The sequence below is a fragment of the Periplaneta americana genome, unplaced genomic scaffold, assembly GCF_040183065.1.
Source record: "Periplaneta americana isolate PAMFEO1 unplaced genomic scaffold, P.americana_PAMFEO1_priV1 scaffold_21, whole genome shotgun sequence".
NCBI classification, from domain to species: domain Eukaryota; kingdom Metazoa; phylum Arthropoda; class Insecta; order Blattodea; family Blattidae; genus Periplaneta; species Periplaneta americana.
This window is the reverse complement of record NW_027185502.1, coordinates 3,953,349-3,974,065: the sequence shown is the minus strand read 5'-3', so window position 1 is coordinate 3,974,065 and position 20,717 is coordinate 3,953,349. Positions and strand designations below refer to the sequence as shown.

The 20,717-nt window shown below is 35.5% G+C and overlaps 1 protein-coding gene across 3 annotated transcripts in view; it reads right to left on the bottom strand.

Annotated features, from left to right (window-relative positions):
* LOC138693803 (uncharacterized) overlaps window positions 1-20,303 on the bottom strand; it is a 109,019-nt gene extending 88,716 nt beyond the window's left edge. For all 3 annotated transcript variants that reach the window (XM_069817601.1, XM_069817602.1, XM_069817604.1), the window contains exons 1-2: window positions 18,813-20,303; window positions 16,391-16,570 (exon numbers count right to left, since the gene is read on the bottom strand). In XM_069817601.1, the coding sequence (XP_069673702.1) occupies window positions 16,391-16,570; window positions 18,813-19,059 (427 nt within the window). In that variant the 5' untranslated portion in view covers window positions 19,060-20,303. The remainder of the gene's footprint in view (window positions 1-16,390; window positions 16,571-18,812) is intronic.
* Window positions 20,304-20,717: the final 414 nt, after the last annotated feature.

Here is a 20,717-nt window from a genome sequence, read left to right as displayed (position 1 = left end):
GGCCCTGTTGACTGGCCAAACTCCAGTTTTTGCAAATCCATTTACTGCAGTCCCTATTGTTGCCACCAGTCCACATGTTTTACCAAACAGTCGTGGTATATGAAATTGGGTAAGAACTTCAGGTTTGCTTACTCAAATGCTTAACAAACGACACGTCCAATGGCTGCAGCCTAAGAGTAGTGTGTGCCAGCTTGATGAGATTTCTGGTGTGAGTTGAATGTCCATCAAGAAGAAGCAAGACTTCTCCTTCCTTTGAAGAACGGACAGTGCCGATGAAATGCCTTAAGCACCTCACAAATACATATTTGTTAATGTATCCACTTTCAGGATAATAAGCAAAAATTGTTCCCAATGAAGCTCCATCTTCTAATCCTTTTGCAGAACGCGCACGTTTGTAGATGATCAGTGGTGGAACATACTGACACGCAACACTTGTGCAGCAAACTGGATTAGTAGAGAAACCTCTGTTGCCACTGGCTGTCAAACCTACTGCTCTTTTAACTTGAAGGCAAGCATCTTTCTAGGTTTGTTTTACACAGTTTATAAACCAGTCTCATCAACCTTGAATACTCCCATTGAATTGAGCTGGTTTTCGTCAACAATTTTCTGCAAGGTATCAAAAAAATGACTTATGTTTTCTTTATTAAACCCCTTAGCTCGAGCAAAAGAGGTCGACTCTGGTTGACGCAAGTTAAGTTCGGGATGTATAATACAATTTCTTTCCGACGATTCTCTTTTCTTTACTGAATATACGAGGGATTTCGTTCCTTTTGGTTATATCAAAAGATAGCAAGCGCAATTCCCTTGGCGTAAAACCACAATAGGCCTAATTTCCTCAAGTTTGAGAACATTAGCAATAAATTCATTTTCCACTTCTGTGGGAAGATCAGCTTGATACCTATACTTTTTTTTTTATGTTCAATAGCAAAACAATTCTTGCCCACTAAATGTCTTTGTAATGCTACCCTAGGCTCACTATATGTTCTGGCAGCCTCATTGACACCCATGTCACCATTTCGTACTGCAGCTAAAGCACGACTCATACCATCTTCCTGCCACCAATCATATTTCATTTTTGACGGTATCTAGGAAAGAAAACATACATATTTATAATATATGCATGTATAACTAATCATTAGTTTACATTATACACGTATTAAATCAGCTAGCACGGCTCTTTGTTAACTAATTCGAAACAGTAGTTATGGTTTCCATCATTGGGCCACTAGCCCATTCATAGCAATGCAGACCGACTCATTGAAGGCAACTAGCAGTGCATCGTTTAACATGACTCTGTATCCGTCCAAGGTAACTAAATTTTTAATGGAAATATGACTAAATAACGAGAATTCATCGTACTTTGAGACAGTGTCTGCAGAAATTTATACAGGATTAATATTTGACAGAAATGCTTCCTTCATTACACTAGTAAATTAAAAGAAAAACGTGAAAATCTTACCTTATTTCACTTTTGCTTTGTGTCTGCGTCAAGCAACTCACAACTAATACGGCGACACTTTGGCAAACCCCAAGTATACTAAACAGCCACCAGAGTGTACCTATTGTCAATACCTATGGAGAAATCGAGCCGGCCCATTGATAGCAACCTCTACCACCACTACTACAGGCTTGGCATGTGAGGTGCAGGCCGGTGCTGTGTGCCATCTTTGCAATGAGGTGCGAGGCTTGTGGTTCCTCACGCTGAGGATTTAGTGGATCAGTTGTGTCCAATGAATCTCTCTGCCTGTTTGCCACTTTTGGGAAAGGAAGTTAAGGATGAAGAAGAAATCATCCTGCACACTTTGGTGGAGAAGAGAGTGATATCTTCAGTAGACTGTCAATACTCCAAGTATCTAATTGTTTTATTTTCCTATTTTATTATTAATTTTTATCACAGATTTGTTCCTTGGACTCGCATAATTACGAACTTACATCCCTATCGATATAAAACATTAAAAAAGTCTTCCCACATAATTCATTTTTGGCAGTCTGAGACAAAAATAGGTAGAGTGATTCTAAAACAAGTTACAAAAGAGTTTTTTACACTATTTTCTACACATTTACAGTTCCCTGTCCAACAATATGAAAGAAGAAGATAAGCATGGACTGGGGTTGTCCATGATACTATGGCAAAAACTGAAGTTTTTCTAATCTTAGCTCCACATACTTCGCTTTTGTCTCTTGACAGTCAAACTGCTATTTTGTAGTTAAATTTTAAGTTAATGAAGTGATATCAGAGGTCGCTCCATTCTAATAACACTAGTCAGCGATGAAATTCCTGCCTCCAAAGTTTTAATGTTTTTAGGGTATTTTTAGCATGCTGAAATCAAATTCAAAGCCAAAAAGTTCCTACCACGTACCATTTTTTTGTTATTTTTATTTTCTTATAATATATTACGACAATTTATAGCATAATCATTTAAACTGTAATACTTTAACATATGTAGGTTTAGTATGTTAGGATATGAAAACCAAATGTATTCAACATATTTTTAAGGTGTTTATTTTGAAAACCAAGGACACTGGATGTTTCTTAGCAGATAGGGGGTGCAAGCACATAAGGAAGTTAGGGCGAAATAACGTGCAGCCTTGTCATTATTTTTATTTGTGAAAGATAGAAATGTCAGCCACTCCTTGGTGAGAGACTCAACTCAACTCGTCTAGTTTCTCTCACATTTCATTAGTCTGCATTTCATCTGGAAACGAAACGAAATCAGTTTGAAGCTTTATTGTGGAGTAGAATGTTGAAAGTTTTTAGTTCAGTAAGAAAGTATTTACCATGTTGCATCGAGGATGTCTAAATAATCCAGACCACTTTTGTTATATAACTTATGTAGGATATACACATCGCCTAAGCAGAGGTGTAATATTACACATTTTGTGAAAAAGTCATACCATGCCTATTTTGGAATCAAACTTGGAAACCGAAGTAAAGCTTGGGTACCACACAAAGTATGTAGAGTATGCACTGAAGAACTTCGTCATTTGATCAATTGGAGAAGACCGTTGCTATCTTTTGGAGTGCCTATGGTTTGGAGAGAGCAGTCGAACCATAGTAATGACTGCTACTTCTGTTCGTGTGATGTGAAGGGGTACGATTCTAAACATAAAAATCAAATCGTGTATTCAGTTATTCGGTCAGCCATTTTACCTGTGCCTAATGTATACCAATCCCTGTGCGACCAGAAAATCTTAAACAAACGTCATTCTAATGGTACTGACAACATAAAATAGGTTTTAAATACTTTTTCTCCAAAGATGATAATTTTGTATATTGCAGTAATGTGAAAGAATTTATGCTAAAACTTAGACTTCCAAACTATGACCTAAGTGAATGGAGAATGTTCACTGATGCTTCCAAGCGAAGTTTAAAGGATTTCCTCCTTCATAACGGAAACGTTTTTGGTTCAGTGCCCATTGCCTATTCAGTGATCCTCAAAAAATCATACACAAATTTGCAACTGCTGTCATTGCGACTAGACTATAGGAATACAACTGGCAAGTTTGTGATGATTTCAAAGTTCTTACTAAGTTGCTGGGTCAACAATATGATTTTACCAAATTTCCATGCTTCTTTGCCTATAGGATAGTAGGGTACGAGTTGATCACTGGACTATGAAAGACTGGCCACCTCGACAAAATCTGGAAGTCGGTTGTAAGAATGTTGTGCGCCAAAGCCTTGTGAGTTCTTCTAAAGTTGTGCTGCCATTTCTCCACATCAAGCTTGGCTTAATGAAACAGCTTGTAAAAGCTTTAAATAAGGAAGGAGGCTGTTTTAAGTACATATGTGACAAATTTCCACTACTATCTGAAGCAAATTGAAAGAAGATACATATTTAATGGTCTTGACATAAGAAAACATGTCTGGTGCAGCATTTAAAAACAGTATGGATGAAAAGGAGAAATCAGCATGGATGTTGTTTTAAAATTTCTTGGCAACAAGGATCCTAATTACCGAAACATTGTGGCTAACATGCTTGAAGCATACAAGGAATTTGGTTGTAAGATGAGTATCAAAATTTTCTGTTTTCTCAGCTAGATTATTTTGCCGGAAATCTAGAATTTTTCAGCTAAAAGTAAGATGAACGATTTCACAAGGATCTGCAGGAGTTCGAAAGAAGGTACCAGGGACGCGGGAGCATCAGTATGCTTGGTGATTATTGTTGGATGTTAAAGCGTGAAATACCTGAAGAGAAACATAAAAGAAAGAGGAACAGGAGGACTTTCTCAACTAAGAAGCAAGTGGTGTAATTTTTTGTGTGATACATTGTGCTAATTTATACATCCAATAGTGAAGTAAACAAGATAAAACAAAGCAAAAACACTCTAGTGACATGTACGAACAACCATACACATAATTTCAGCAAGTTGTATGTTTTAAATATTGCTTTTGAATTTGAAATAAAAAAGTGAAATGAAAAAGTTTGTGATGAAATTCACGTAATTATAAAATACATTTAAAGTGATTTTGCAAACACACCTGATGTGATAGAAGCAAACGGATTGAAAATTCGGATTCAGCACATCAACATTATATTATAAAATCACATTACTTAGTTAGCAACAAACACAAAGTCGAAATTCGCAGGCTAGTGTAATTTATGTCAATTTTATCGGGTATGAGTAAATGAATATGTCTAATAGTTTGAGATCTTCCCCAATGAACTGGCTGCTTGGGAAGCCAATCTCTAAATTGTCGACAGCAAGATTACCACATGGATTAGACATGCTCCAAGTGTACAGGTTCATCTCTTGGACAAAGACAAGCCCCTCCAACATACTTACAAATTGACCTAAGGGAGCATGCAAGGATTCCAACTCTGTGAATAGATTTGTGTGTTAAGAAACTTCCCAAACTATGATAAATATCTGGATCTAAAAAAAAGAGCAGACCGCAAGGAAGTAATGTAATGAAACAAAACACATTAAAGAGATCTGGGCAAGTAGTTTGACACGTGCAATGAAAGAGATTAGAAATGAGGAGGACCAGATGTTTCTTGAAAAGCAAAGAGAAAAGTATTTTGAAGTAGCATGGAAGGTAGTGATGTCAAACAGCTGCAAAAGAAACCAAGAATGAATGAAGAGAGCTCGGTACGAAGAAGTGAAGTCTGTGTGTGTCTAATGCCTACCCACTTCACTTGCGTGATTCTGCATACCGCGGATAGATGGCAGGACTGTGACCCATTTTCAAGCTGCACACCACTCGGCAGGCCACGTTATGCATAATGTGTATCTGTTAAGAGTTATGTCGTGTATTAGAGTGAGTATATGTGTAAGTGTAGTGTAGGAAATGATGAGGACGATGACAAAGGTGAGGAAGAAAGAAAGGGAGAAACCCGGTGCCGGCACGTAGCCTACTCCTGTTGAATAGCACCCAGGGGACCACCAGGCTTAATGTCCCCATCCTATGGATGAATCACTATCAACAGTGACATATGCCTTCTTTTCATATGCACGTGGACAGATTTGGGATTTAATTCAAGCATACTGGTGCACAATTTAGTGAGTAAAAGTTGTGCACCACCATCTCTCGTAGTCCCGAGGTAGAAATCTTACATGAAAATTTCTGACCCTGTCGAGAATCGAACCTGAGCCGGCTAGTCTGAAGGCAGACGCATTATCACAGCGCCAACTCGGTGGACATGAAGAAGTGAATTTATATCCATGAAAGGAAGAGCAACCGACCCTCTTCATCATGTTAATCACCAGACATCGGATTCTAGGGCAAATGCCTATTTTGTTTCTTTAGGAGAAAAGTAAAAATAATTATTAATATTTGTGTTTCATGGAAATTGAAAGGTATTCAAAGAGTTTTATAGTGCCCTAAAATGCCCTAAAACGGTTATTAGAGCCTAATTGGTTAATATTCGCCTAAAAATGCCTAACTCACTGTAAAGTTTCGCATTTTACTCTTACTTTTTATAATTTATACATGCATTCACTGCGAAATTTAAGGCATTTAAAAAGTGGAAAGTTTGCTTCACACCGGCCATGAAACCATTGATAAAGGAAACAAAATGTTTTGAATCTCACTACACTCGCAATAGATTTCACCGAATTTAACATGTTTGGAGGCATAAATGCCGACAAAGAACCAATCTTAGTTTTGAAGCAGGCAACAATCACAATATGTGCTGCTACCGATTCAGAGATATACTATACTATAAAAATGACTGTTTTCGGTCTGAAACTGATTAGCTGTACTGCCCTTCAGAGTGTCATAAAATCACAATTTTTGGAGAAAGAGTGTTTTTGAAATATTTATGAAAAGTCGTAAAACTGCGAATTAGTAGGGTAAACCGTTACAAAATATTTAAAAGAATGGCCCTCCTAGTGTTAACACTACCAGGAAATGCAACAATAAGTGGAACTTTGTATTTTTGTCCAATTGAATCTCAATAACAACGGTTCATTTGAATGCTCGTTAACAGTTGCTCTTTCCCTCAACTTATTTGTGTTGAGAAGTTTTGAGCGGTAGGACGTTTTCCTGTGAAGTTTAACGCGATAATGCCGAAAAATACAAGTGCAAAATCTACATTGATCCGGCAATGGCTAAAAGAATATTCAGAATTCACTTATGATGGAAAAATAATATTCTGTAAGATTTGTAGCAAACAGGTATGTAACAATAGTTGAAATATATAAATTCTATTAATTTTAATGAGTAGGCCTATAATATTTATACATTGACTGAGCTATCCTGAGGTATAATTCTTTTTAAGACCACTACACTTTAACCTTTTAAATTCCGATAGTTAAAGTATTTGTAGGTCATTAAAATTTTGATTGTTCGAACCCACTAACTTTGTGATAGAAATACGGCAATGCAACAATTAGGATTTTATTTTAATTCAGTTTACTTTACATTTTTAGATTTCGCAAGAAAAGAAGTGTCACCTAAAGCAGCATGTGCAAGGAGCGGCTCATAAGGCTAAAGCTCAGCAGAAAAATCAACTGCAACAAACTTTACTAACACAGCCTACTTCATCCAATCTCAGCAGCAATTTCTATGCTGATTTAACCAGAGCGTTTGTTGCTGCTAACATTCCCTGGAATGCAATTGAAAATCCGGTTTTAAGACAGTTTTTACAAAAATACTGCAAACAAAATATCCCATCTGAGTCGACCCTAAGAAAAAATTACTTAGACAGAATATACAATGAAACTTTAGCTTCCATTCGGGAGGATATAGGTGATTCTTACATATGGGTCTCTGTGGATGAAACCTCAGATCCTATGAATAGGTATATAGCAAATATGGTAGTAGGAAAACTTAGTCCTGATGGACCTTTGATTCCACACCTCGTATGTGTTGAGGAACTTTCGAAAGTGAATAGCCAAGCCATTGCTTATTTTGTAAATAAAGGCCTACAGTCTTTATACTCAGGTAATATAGACGATTCTAAAGTTCTGTTGTTTTGTACTGATGCTGCCTCATACATGGTTGCTGCAGCTCCACTTCTTAAAACATTTTATCCTAACCTCACGCATGTAACCTGTCTAGCACATGGCCTTCACAGGGTTTCTGAAACAATCCGGAATGAATTTCCTCTTGTCAATTCGTTTATTTCTAACACAAAAAAAAAAAAATGTTTTTGTAAAGCCCCATCCAGGATTTCAATATTCAGAGAAAACTTTCCAGATATCCCACTCCCACCTCAGCCGGTTGTTACACGATAGGGAACCTGGATTCAGTCAGTGGTGTATTATTCTAAGTATTTTAAAGAAGTGGTCACAGTTATTGATAAATTACCTGAAACTGATAGTGCAGCGTGTGTGAAAGCAGTGAAAGATTGTCTGAATGACTCACGAGTGAAAAACGATATTGCCTACATAACATCAAACTTTTCTTTCATACCTGCAAGCATTGAACAATTAGAACGTGGAAAACAATCTCTTTGTAGCCAAATAGCAATAGTAAAGGAAGCTCAAGTGAACATACATTCTGTTTTGGGCGAAACTGGGAAAAAAAGTTAAAAATAAGTGGGATAACGTATTAAATAAGAATGTAGGATTTTCATTGTTGGAAGAAGTATCAAGAGTGATATCGGGGGAAAGTGTAAATGTTCCAGTAAGTATTGATGTTTCTATTGTACCTAATTTAAAATTTGCGCCTCTCACATCAGTTTCGGTTGAAAGAAGTTTTTCTGCTTTCAAAATGATTCTCAGTGACAAAAGGCAAAGGTTAACTGTGGGGAATTTAGAAAAAATTCTGTGCAGATAATTATAATAAAGTCTGAGCATGGAACTGAATTTCAATAACTTAAAATGAGTAATCTTGATATCCATAATCATTATTTCATTAGTTTCAATATATTAAATTTGTACAGCTCTGTTTATAAATATAATATAGTATTCTTTTTTAATGTTTAAACATACTTTTTTGTGCGTATTTTAGTGTATAACTAAAAATTTCAGTGAAAGAAAAAGTATGATACCTTGATGTGCCTAAAATGCCTATTTTCATTAATATAGAGCCTAATTTTACAAATTTTGAGCTTATTTTAGGCGCCTAAAACTGCAATTTTTAGTGCCTAAAAATCCGATGTCTATTAATCACCTAGTGCATCTGATAGCGAGAATGCATATCGACTGTCTGAACCATTATCTTGATTTTCAACATTATTACCCGCTTCAGATGTTCCTCCTCACCACCTAGTGTCCCTAAAACCATATTCCAGTCACCTAAAGTAGTCAGTGCCTTGAATAGAGTCAGTCTTCCAGATTGTGCAGCAGTATTTGTAGCTGGAGCCATTACTGAGACACTAGATAACATTAGAGAGTGGAACAAAGCATCTATTGGTATCAAATACTCTCTAACATTAATACTGGAAAGTTCACGATAAGAGAGGCGAATGACTCATCAGTGCTATCTAGTGGCAGGGAATGTTGACAGTGAGGATAACGTGGCACGTAGAGCGGTAAACTGCATCTAACAAGAGTTTTGTACTTCAACACGTGGTGTAAGTCGTAAGGATTATTCTCATGGCTGTTCCACAAAATGTCAGAGAAAAGTGGAATTGTTTGTTCTGTGTTCTTCTGTAAAAACTACGCTTGGCAAAAAGATGCTAGATCGTTCTTCAGATTTCCGAAGTGAGTAGGTGAGTGAGTGGTCATGTAAATACAAGTAGTCTATTACTTTTCTGCCACAGGATGATGATGATTATTACAGTAGAGTCAGAAGATAACTTGTTCTGTGACCTTATCATGTGTTGCGGCTCTCACCAATAGGTATGGAGAAGGAAGATAATTAGTCTGAGATGAACTTTCGTGTCAGTAGATTCGTATAATTTTAATCATGAAACAAACTCTCTTTCTGTTAGCTCATTCTTTCCCCACTCGCACGATTCACATGACAGGTCTCGTGTCCTCACCATCATCATCATCATATTATTATTATTATTATTATTATTATTATTATTACTGTTATTTGTTTTTGTCTTATAGATGTGCCATATGGGTAAATAAATGTAAAAGACAGGACCTAGACGAAACGTTTAAAACTAGAGGAACAGAGTATCTGTACAAAAATCACATAATATGTTCAGATCACTTTAGATTATCGGACTTCAATAACTCTAATTTGAAAAGTCAGGAGTAAGTAAAAATAAGGTGTAATTGGAAAAGTACCGAAGTTTCAAATGAGTCATAGACCTGTTAATTTTTCATATATTTTTTTTAATAACAGTCTGAAGAGAACAGCTATTCCTTCAGTGAATTTAACAACTCCTTCTTCCGAAAATATGGGTCAAAGTACAATGAAAGAACCACGAAGGTCCCCAAAGAAACGCATTAGACCTTCCATCGAGGAGGTGACAGGTTCTCCGATTCCAGACAGAAATGACGATAGTCCTCTACCAGGTACGTCATAATCAGATAGTACATTAGCAATAACATGTTCTCTGTGCTAAGTGAATCAGTTATTAAACTGCATAAAACTACTTTACTTCCATCATACCAAACACAATTTCTTTATAGTTTCTCCATATAAAATATAGAAAGTCATGACTTTTTCAAACTAAATAGACGCATATTGTATACGTAACATAAAAATACGAATTATTGATTTTGTGAAGAAAGTGTGTGAACTCATGTTTTCTCATAAAAATTGATTCAGTTAGTTATTCGCAAAATATTATTTACCTAGCCCTAGACTTTCAAGACGTTATTAATATTTCACTAAATTAAGTCCCTGTTTATTTTTTAAGATGCAAGAAATCCTAAAAGGTCAAAGATGGCTCAAAATCTTCTGATAAAGACACTTTCTAAGAAATTGATTGCAGCTCAAAAGTTGGTATCTAAACACAAAAAAATTATTTCATCCCTTCGGGTGGAAGTGAGAGCTCTGAAGACAACCAGTTCAAATACTGATTTAATCAAAATTGTTTCTAATGATGAATTCATTATGTCGCAAGTGCGCTTAAAAAGAAAGAAAAAATTGGGAAGGCGGTATTCCAGTTACGATAAAAGTTTTGCATTGGCACTCCATTATTGCTCACCTCAGGGCTACAGATTTTTAAGGAGAAAATTGTGTTTGCTAACAGTCAGATCTCTCCGAAATTGGCTTCATGGATTTGGTAAAGGCCCCGGTATAAATCCCACCATTTTACAATTATTAAAAGTAAAGTCTGGAATGCTGCCACTAAATGAAAAGGTAGTAACACTTGCTGTAGATGAAATGTATTTGAAGGAAAATATAACGTACAATGCTAAAGTGGACATTTTTGAGGGATTCATTGAATTGGGTATACACAGCCCTAACCAACAATCTCCATCTAACGTAAAAGATTCAGAGGTACCACTTGCAAACCAAGCAATGGTTTTTATGATTCGAGGAATGTGTAAAAATTTTAAGCAAACCATTGGTTATTTTCTATCGAAAGATGCCATGCCTGCAGAGATTTTAAAATCACATCTGCTTGAAATGAAATAAATGAAATAAAAGATACGGGTTTATCCCTAAAGCGATTGTTTCAGACCAAGGATCAAACAACACTAAATTGAGAAGACTGCTTGGATGTAATGAAGTACAGCCTTATTTTGAACACGATGGTGAAAAAAATTTATTTGTTTCATGATACACCACATTTGATTAAGAGCGTAAGGAATAATTTAAAACATTATAATTTTAAGCTATTTGATAAATTAATTAAGTGGGAATACCTAGAAAAACTTTATTTTATAGATAAAGATATGAATCCCCGACTTTGTCCTAAAGTAAAACTTAATCACTTGAATCTACCGCCATTCACACTGATGCGAGTGTGCCTTGCTACACAGTTATTAAGTCATTCTGTAGGAAAAGCTATGGCAACACTCATAAAATTCAAACAGTTACCAGAGGAGGCTCAACCTACTGCAGACTTCATCCTGTTCATGGATAAAGCTTTTGATTGTTTTAACTCTTCTAGTTTCCAAACTAGTAAAGCCTTAAATAGGCCACTAAGTGAAAATTCCACACACTGGAATTTTTTTAATGAAATAGAAAAAAACATTTAGAAATATCCAGGTAATAAGCAACAGGAAAATGAACCCAAAATGTATAAATGGCTGGCTAGAAAATTTACAATCTTTAAAACTGCTATGGAAAGAATTGCATTATAATTATGGATTTAAATTTTTAATAACAAGAAGATTAACACAAGACTGCATAGAAAATCTCTTTTCTATTATTCGATCTAAAGGTGGAAACAACGTAACTCCAGACTGCTCGAAGTTTAGAGCTACAATTCGGGCAATCATGATGAATCAATTCCTAAGTCCTCCTGAAACAAGCAACTGTGAAGCTGACGTTTGTTCTTTCTTACTCAAGAAAGGAGATATCGAGGCAGCTAAATTGAATTTTTGCAGTCCAGGCATTACAGATGTCTCCGATTTGGATGTAACTGTTGATGACAAAAATGTACAGCATACAAATGAAGAAACCGTGTTGCAAGAAAATGCAAGAGCTTATGTTGCAGGTTGGGTGTGTAGCAGAATAAATCACGAAATTTGTCGAAGAAATTTATCTTGTAAAGAAAACCCCAACAATGACGTAACAACGCACATCGCAAATAAAAAATACTGTAAAGATTCAAAAATTTTTTCCTAATGATGTTTCTCTAATGCTCAGCCAATTGTGTTCTGATGTTTTCAAAGAAACTGATCATGTTATTTATAAAACTAGAATTGGTGTAAAAAAAGAACTAGTTAAAATGGTAGTGCTCCCTGTTAACATGTCCATTTGCAGTGACTGTGCCAATGTCTTCATTGACAAATATTTCAATGTGTTAATAAATTGTTACATCAAAAATAAAATGGACAACCAAACAGCTAAAAAAGAAAACAAGCGATGTATGAAAGCTGCTAAAGTCATGCACAACTAAATTTCATCAAATTTGAAAATATGAGAATTTATCAATTCATTTCTATTCTAATAACTTTGTAATTTGTTATTAATTAAAAATGTTATGAACAAAGTGACTCTAAAGTATACTATTTATTGCTTTGCAGCTTCTTATTGAAATCAAATGCACACCTCTCCTCTTTTCCTCACGTAATCCAGCACGACGCACGGAGTGTGCGAACGTTTCAAGCCGCTAGATGGCAGCACTGTTACTTTTCGCCGCCGCTTGCAATGCTAAACAGGAAAGCTTTCTAGTATTAATGTTAGAGAGTATTTGTTGGTATTCAAAGTCCATATAATGATATCAAGCTTCTTACTGTCCATAAGAAATATCCCAACCAAACTGTAGATAAGAAAGCACAATTATAGGCTATTATGGCATTTTGCCAACATCTTTGGTTTCTCTCTGAGCATCTAGTTGCTTTTTGATGACCAAGTGACCACAGAGAAAAAGAAAAATCATCACAATCATCATCATCATCATCATCATCATCATCATTTACTAAACAGGCTTTAAATAATGTGGTCTGTTGCGGACTCAATTCGTTTAACCAGCAAAAAAGGAAAATATAGTAACAAACTTGCAGCCTCCACAGAAACCTGATACTCCTCAATGACTACAGAACATGGCTAAATTAGAAAACCTGAAATTGGAGAATCCTATAACATTGAGAACCAGTTATTTATTTGAAGACTGAAATAGGAAGAGACAAATCTCAATCTTTCCTGCACAGACTTCCTACAGAGTGGTTTTCATGGAACTTCGTGATTGCTCCTCTTAGACGAAAGTAGTAAATGACACGACAGAACGCACTATCAACCTGTTCCAAAAGTACAATGAGACATTGACGAAGATGAATAGAAACAGTTTCTTCTATAACTTTTATCCAAACACTGATAAGAGTTTTCTACTCCTTCAAAAGCTGCTCTGACTTTTTTCTTTCACTATGTTACACATTATAAACTTCTCACCTCTGGAGCAACTTGTAAATGGTAATATTTTAATGAAATTTTTTGTGCTTGTTTTACACATTAATGCATAATATTAGCCTTGTGGGAATTTGAATTTTTGAAAGTTCGGTTTTTTGGATCACACTACCATGTCAAGACACTGGAGGAATTTCTGTTAGCTACTAGCAAACACATGTAATTTTTAAGTGAAGAGTTCTCTTTTAGATCTCTTATGTCAGATTCTAGAATATTGACATAACTAAGTACTTGACTGAGAGTATCAAATGTATTTTGCATGTTTAATCTTACTGTTTCTAGTTGGACTGTAAGAGATTCGGTATCATGTACGTATCTCTGGCAGACTTAGTGTTCTCTCAGAAGATAAATTTTTCTTGGTAGGCGATCTATTGCAGACTCCATCCTGTTGTTCTCTCACCAGTGATAGCTTGGTTGAAACATGATGTGAACTGACATGAACTTTTGTACTGTCACCCCTTGACAATCTTTCTGATGATAAACATTTCTTGCATGGAAAGATGAAGGACCCACCTCATGTAAAAGCCTCATACTCAGGATTGCCGAATTTGAGACAATCATGGTGGAACGCACTTCTGACCGCGCACCTCTTAGCTTTACAAACCACTCACTATTGCTCGTATAGTGTGGTCTCTCACCTCGCATGCATCAGATCTTAAAAAACAAGCCTTTTGAAGACTTGATTGCTGTGTGGATTTAGATTCAAACATGAGCACAGCTTAAATGTTATTGACTACTAACGACCCAGCAACCATAAAGCATTCTGAATCGTTAGAGACTGGAATTTTTTGTTGAGTTCAAAGTGCAAAATGTGGGATTTTCAAATGGGAAAATCGGTGCTTTCAATTGAATTTTTCAGTATTTTCACATTGTTCGTTTTTGAGCTTGGAAATTGGTATGTTCGTTTTTATAAAGTCTTTCCAACACTTTTTTCCAGATATTCGCAATTTTTCTTTTTGTTTTGCACACTGCAAAAACAAGTGGCAATAGAAGTCAGCACAAGAGATTGTTCGTCTTCCTTGCGAAAATTAATTGCCGATGCATGTTTTACCAACTTCAAATCTTTCTCAACAGTATCTCTTCTTTCCCACGAGACCTCACAATTACAAAATTTACACATGACTGTACTTTTGTCTGTGCAATAAAACCTATGCCTTATATACTGGAAAGCTCTATTGGAGCTATTTTATTATTAAGCATTCTTGTAGCCTCACTTGCACGGGAACACAATAATGTTATTTCGCCTATGTGTGACACTATAAACAAATAAAACAAACACACTCAACACGTCCAAAATAATATGGCATTCAGCAGGCTCACAATGCTCACAATACGATTCTAGCACATCGCTACATATATCAGATATGATGTCAGGAGTGTGTTTAGACCAGGTATTTGAATTAAAACCTTCTAGCTCGTTGACCGTTGACTAAAATAGATTCAGTATCGAATGTGCAATACTAGCGACCATAAATATCGACCTTATCTGTGCAACAGCTATCGATTATCGATTGTAGTAAAAAAAATTAAAAATTGAAAATTCGCGCACATAATTCGCTAATTGCTTAAAAAATCGCATTCCCGACTTGATACGGATTTCGCGATGTTTCACGAATTCAAATCAGGCATAAATGAATTGAATAATGTATATTTACTGTAATTAGATGTTGAGAAATATTTTTTTCCAAAATTCGAGAAATATTCCATTCCCTATGAATTGTCAATACTTTAAAAGAAGGAAATAATATATTTCATTCAAATGGAATAACAAATTGTAGGAGAGAGGAAAACGAAGTAGGGTAAATCTTGTTAATATTGTGATAGGAGTAATATCGTGCTACTGTGTTTGATAGCTTATCATGCTTTTACAGAGCGAGAGAAGGACCGATTTGATGCAGCAACTTGTCCATGAACTTGTCCTTAATACATTGTCAAAAAAAAACAGATTTTTGTCTCGATAAGTAAAATTGTAATAAATTCTCATACCAACTATTACGATATTACTCATATCACGATTTTACCAACCTTTACCCTATCTTATTAATGTGCTTAATAATGTATTTTGTAGCTGAAAATATATTTATTTATTTAAATTATGTTTTTGAATAATGAATTATGGTTCATAATTGTGTATGCGATATTAGCACTCAAAGAGAAAGGGATATTGGTAGACGGCTGCCAAAGTAATTGCAGATCAGTCTCAAGCCTGCAAGCTTAGTAATATCGACAGGCCAGTTCTAAAGAGAAACAACTCAAAATTTAAAGTTGTGAGAAAATGAAGTTTAAAGCTTCAACCATACATAAAACATGATTAATTGAATTTGGATTAAGTTAAACGATCCTCTGATTCTTCACAGCAACATAAAGCTTCAAAATGCAGCTTTCTTTAAACTTTAAATTTTGAGTTGTTTCCCTTTCAAGCTGGGCCGTCGATTTTGTATTTCTGTTTTGACTGCCTGCACACTTGGATAAGGAACAATAATTTAATAATATGACACGATTATATTTAATGTCAAATTAAAAAACTAGATAATTTCGTGTTAAAATGTTAAATTAATATTCTTCCTTTTATGTCAAGAACCTAATTTGTTTTAACTACAAACATTTAAGAACAGGTTCTATGAACTAAGGCAAATTGAACAAGTGAATCCACTGGATAAATGCCCTATTCCCTACCAGTAAGAATCCAAGTCTCCTGAACTTGTTCACAGAGTATGTGGATATCCAGAGTACCGCAATCCTTTGCGCTGGAAATGCCGACAAATCAGCCATTTTTATTACAGCGCTTGCTATTTGCCGTACACATTTGTAAAGGGAATGAATGTAGCCTAAATCAGAATCAAATATTTTTAATTTTAAGGGCCATGGCCTAAATTGAGTTTTACTTTAAATGTTCCCATCCCAAGCATGTTGAAATGGAATAACAATAGTGGCCGACTAGTTGATTGCACTGCTCTGGGATTCTGCTTGTGCATAGCTGAAAGAGCATCTACTTCAGGATGTAAACAGTTACTGTACCTGAGTACATAGAGAAGTCGAAAAGACGAATCGCCACTCTCTGCAGATGCTGCAGCTCCTCCAGCCTGACTTCCTCCTCCCACTCGGCGTACCGTCTGCTGGATTCCTCGAAGTGGTCGCTGCTCGAGGTCTGGGTGGCAGCGTCTAGCATCATCAGCTTGCCAGTTGTATCATGTCGAGCTAAAAGGCAGTGTAATTCTGAACTGAAATCTTCGTAATACACTGATTGCTAACTATGAAGAGAATAAATAGGTACTGTCCAGCTGAAAGGTTATGTCTCATCCCAGTTCGTCCCACTCGTTTCTCCTGTCCTCTCTGTAAGGGCTAGTGGCTGAGCTGTTAAGTTCTTCTCTGCAAATATTTGCTGTACGGAATTGGAAGTTTACATAATATTATACAACTGTTTAAAATAATTTAAAGAAAAGGGCCCCATTAAGTAAGTAATTGTCATATCATTTCCCCTGTTTTGACGACTGTGTGACATAACCACTTGGACGGAGAGTAGCATGACAACATGTACATCACCAAATTAAACTATTAACTATAAGTGAATTATAAAAGTAAAATCTGAAAAGGAATCAAAAGATGAAGCACGTAGTAATGGCATAACCTCTAAGAAAAATAAATTCAGAGAACTGAAATGAAGAAGTTTAGACTTTTATTAAAAAATGAAATTAAATCATCCATATTCTTTTATTTACAGATGGCTCCTAAATGTTGTGTTCCTGTGTGTACCAAAAATTACTAGAGTGCTTTAAGTGAGTGTGTTACATTACAGTTCTCAAATTTCCAACTGAAAAGATAAGTTATGTGGCTGGAAGCTACTCGTATACTATGAAATATTTTCACGCCAACAAAGCATTCAGTTGTGTGTATTAAACACTTTGAAGGAAACGATTTGTATCTAGTACATGTTTCTAGAGACAGAGAAGGAAATGTGCAAGAATAGTCCTAAAGCAGATCTCTTATAACTATTTCCAGGTTTACGGGAACAAATAGATAATCTTATTCCTCAACAAGAATGGACCCTGCTAACAAGTGCATTCAAAGATTTGAGCAGCAACAAATTAAGTGCTTGCAAATGGACAAAATTAATTCGTTTGATGACCTATGTAACATAGATACTTTAAAAAAGATAGCAGGTGGATCATTAAACTCAATCCAGTGTTTCTGTACTTTTTGTTGGTTAATTTTGAGGGTGTGTCACAAATATATTGATGTATTAAAATATATGACAATTTATCAGTGCAATTGTGTGTAAATAATCAAAATGATATTCATTGCATCACAGAGTTGGTAAGTGCACACATGAAATTAGAAATGTGGTCTCAATTGGAGAGCATTCTTCTGAAGTATGTAAATTATAATAATTATTACGGTGTAATGATGTTTAGTGTTAACACGACAGCATGTTGGCCACGTTTGTATGTTTACTTAAGTATAATGCTTTATTGTAGGAAGTATTCGAAGTATTATGTTTATTGGAACAAATTTCAAACACATTAAATATAATGCCAAAATACTTATGTGATGTATTATAAGTGCATCTTTGTTGTACAAACAGTCATCTTCCTCCTGCAATGTTATTAGAAACTGTCCATTTTATACGCTAATATAATACTGAAATCTTTTAACAAATGCAGTAAATCAATAATAATGAAGTAATTTTTCACTTTTTTGAACCTGTGTGCTAGTAATCTTTTCTCATGCGTTAATTTACGACTCTTTATCAAATGCTATTATTATCTAGCATCTGAATAAAATAATTAAGTGCAAAAACAAGCGTGATAAAGACACATTTGCTCTATATGGGTTGAGGAAAAACTGCAGAGAAAACCTCAACATTGACATTCCTTAATTTGAGGATCAGCCAGCAAGCCTTGAGAAACTGCTATAGAAGCAGCACTTTCTCTATCAATACTGTCTTTACTTGTGCAATACAATATGCTAACTGCGAGCACTGCGGCTGCAGTATTTGTTCTGTTGCATTGAATGGGGGACAATCACATCACACACGTGATCAGAAGTTAAGGTTGTTGCAACCATAAGGCAAATTCCTGCATGACGCTATCTGCAGTAGGTTCTGGAATGTAGACTATGATTACACCGTAAAAAAGGTCCTTTCTAAACAATAGGGCAATAATGCAACAGAAAGTAGAACATTTCCTAAAAACAATAAAATACCAAATAGTGCAAATAAATGCAAAATAAAAGTAGGCTATATTGGTCTCTATTGAAGTGTAAAGAGTTTATATTGTATCCTGCATTGTCTCTGAAGTATAAGAAAAAATATGATATTTCATCAACTTCCGAGCCCTATTCATCACTCATCAACTCATCACTTTTTCCCACCTCACTTCTGACATTCCCATCACATCCACTCTGTTTCTTCTCATTGCTTCCTTCATGTTTTCCAACTCACCCGGTAGAACTGGTGTCTTCTCATCCCTCGTTGCAGTCGTTGATCTTCTTTTCTTCTCTTCTGTGTCTTGTGTCATGACATGTCCTTCCCCAGTATCCCCCACCCGGACATCTGATTGGGGGGATAGTTTACGTCCGGAGTTTTTTACCAGGGAAAGACTCATCATGGCATTTTCAACATATCTTCTTGGGATATATAAATGCGGTAGGTTCCCATTGCTATCCGCACACCACTCTCTCTTTCGCATCTTGAAAGATCCCAGGGGACCCCAGCGTGGAGGTGAGGAGAGTGGATTTGACTAATTAGGCCCTCCGGACTTCACCGAAATTTACCACTAGGGTTAAATATCAGTTCCATCAGGGTTTTTGACCCAATCAGAGACTGGGAAATCCCAATTAGTCTTTGCCCCCCTTATTGAGTCTAAAACATTACAAAGGTTATCAATGTGAAAAGATAACTAAGATACTTATCGAGCATGACACCAAGAAAGCTGGTCTTCTTATTTTAAAATGTAGTCAACCGACCGCAAGGAAATTTAAATATTGTCGTTTTCATATTTTATATTTAAAACGTATTTTTAATTTTTCTAAAGAAATTGATATAACGTACATTTTATGAAGCAGTTATGTATTACATTATTGTTAGGTTACTTGATTTTTATCGACAGTAATCTCACTAGATAATGTCCGACTTTGTGTCAAGAAGAGATTAAAGAAATTCAATATTACCACTCAAGTTGGGCTCACAGAATAATAATATGGTACAGTCACGGAAGATAAATTACTATCTTGGAAATTTCAAGCTCATAGGGAACTTGCACTCTAAATATCATGCAGTCGAATACAGGGGCGTTTTAAATGAAAATAATACTAATTGATCTTATTTCTCATTACGAATGTCATAACAATAGAAACTTGTTAAAACTAGGGTTGCCATAATGAAGAAACAAAGAAATCAGTACATGATTCAAAAGTCAATTTGATCGACAGGAAAAAACGCAGGAATTTATAAGAAACTTGTATATATAATTTATTTTTCACATTAATATCACTTGTTTACTTAATGTGGATGAGACTGGCCACTTCAGTGATACACTTTACCTTATCTAGCACACTATTTGGCATGCAATTTACATTATTACCATTTATTTTAGCACCACACCATTCATGTCTGTAGATCACAGTCACAGAACCTTTCATACTTCTCAGAACTGTGAAGAGAAGGAAGGATGAGTTGTGAAGCTAACTGCAGTTCACATTATACTCTATCTGCAGATGCGTTTACTAACTTAAGTGATAATTTGTTTCTTTCTTGTATCCACTGGCCATTCATCAAAGAAAATGATCTTTGAACGTTGGTATTATATCCACGTAGAGAGAAATAACAATTCTACCATTTGCAGCAGTTCTAAGTAGGCTACTGCACCACGGAAATACAACTGCGACAAAAATTTACCGAGATTTCGTGTGAAATCATATTTTTAGAAATTTCCTCTTTGTTGTGCAGTAGGAAAAATTAAATTTTATCACCTAGTCAGACAGAAGGCTCTTACTGAGTTCGTAAGATGTATTATCTTGCACCCATTTGAGTATCATTTGAACACTATCTTACAAATTACTGCATTTTTCCAGATTTCTGTCCGACTTCATTCAAAATCGTGGACATCAGTCTTTTCTCCCTACACTATAAAGCCATGGACTGTCCGAGGCATATGGCAGCCCTTTGTTACAACCCAATGCCAATTAAATTTAATGCATTTTCTCAATTCTCTTCATCAGATCATTTTGAAGGGATATGTGTTTACATTCACAAAAATATACAAGTAAGCTCTTGAAGGATGTTTAAGTTACATTCAAACAATATAATTTATTGTAAACAATAAATGCATAATATTCTAAATTGTAA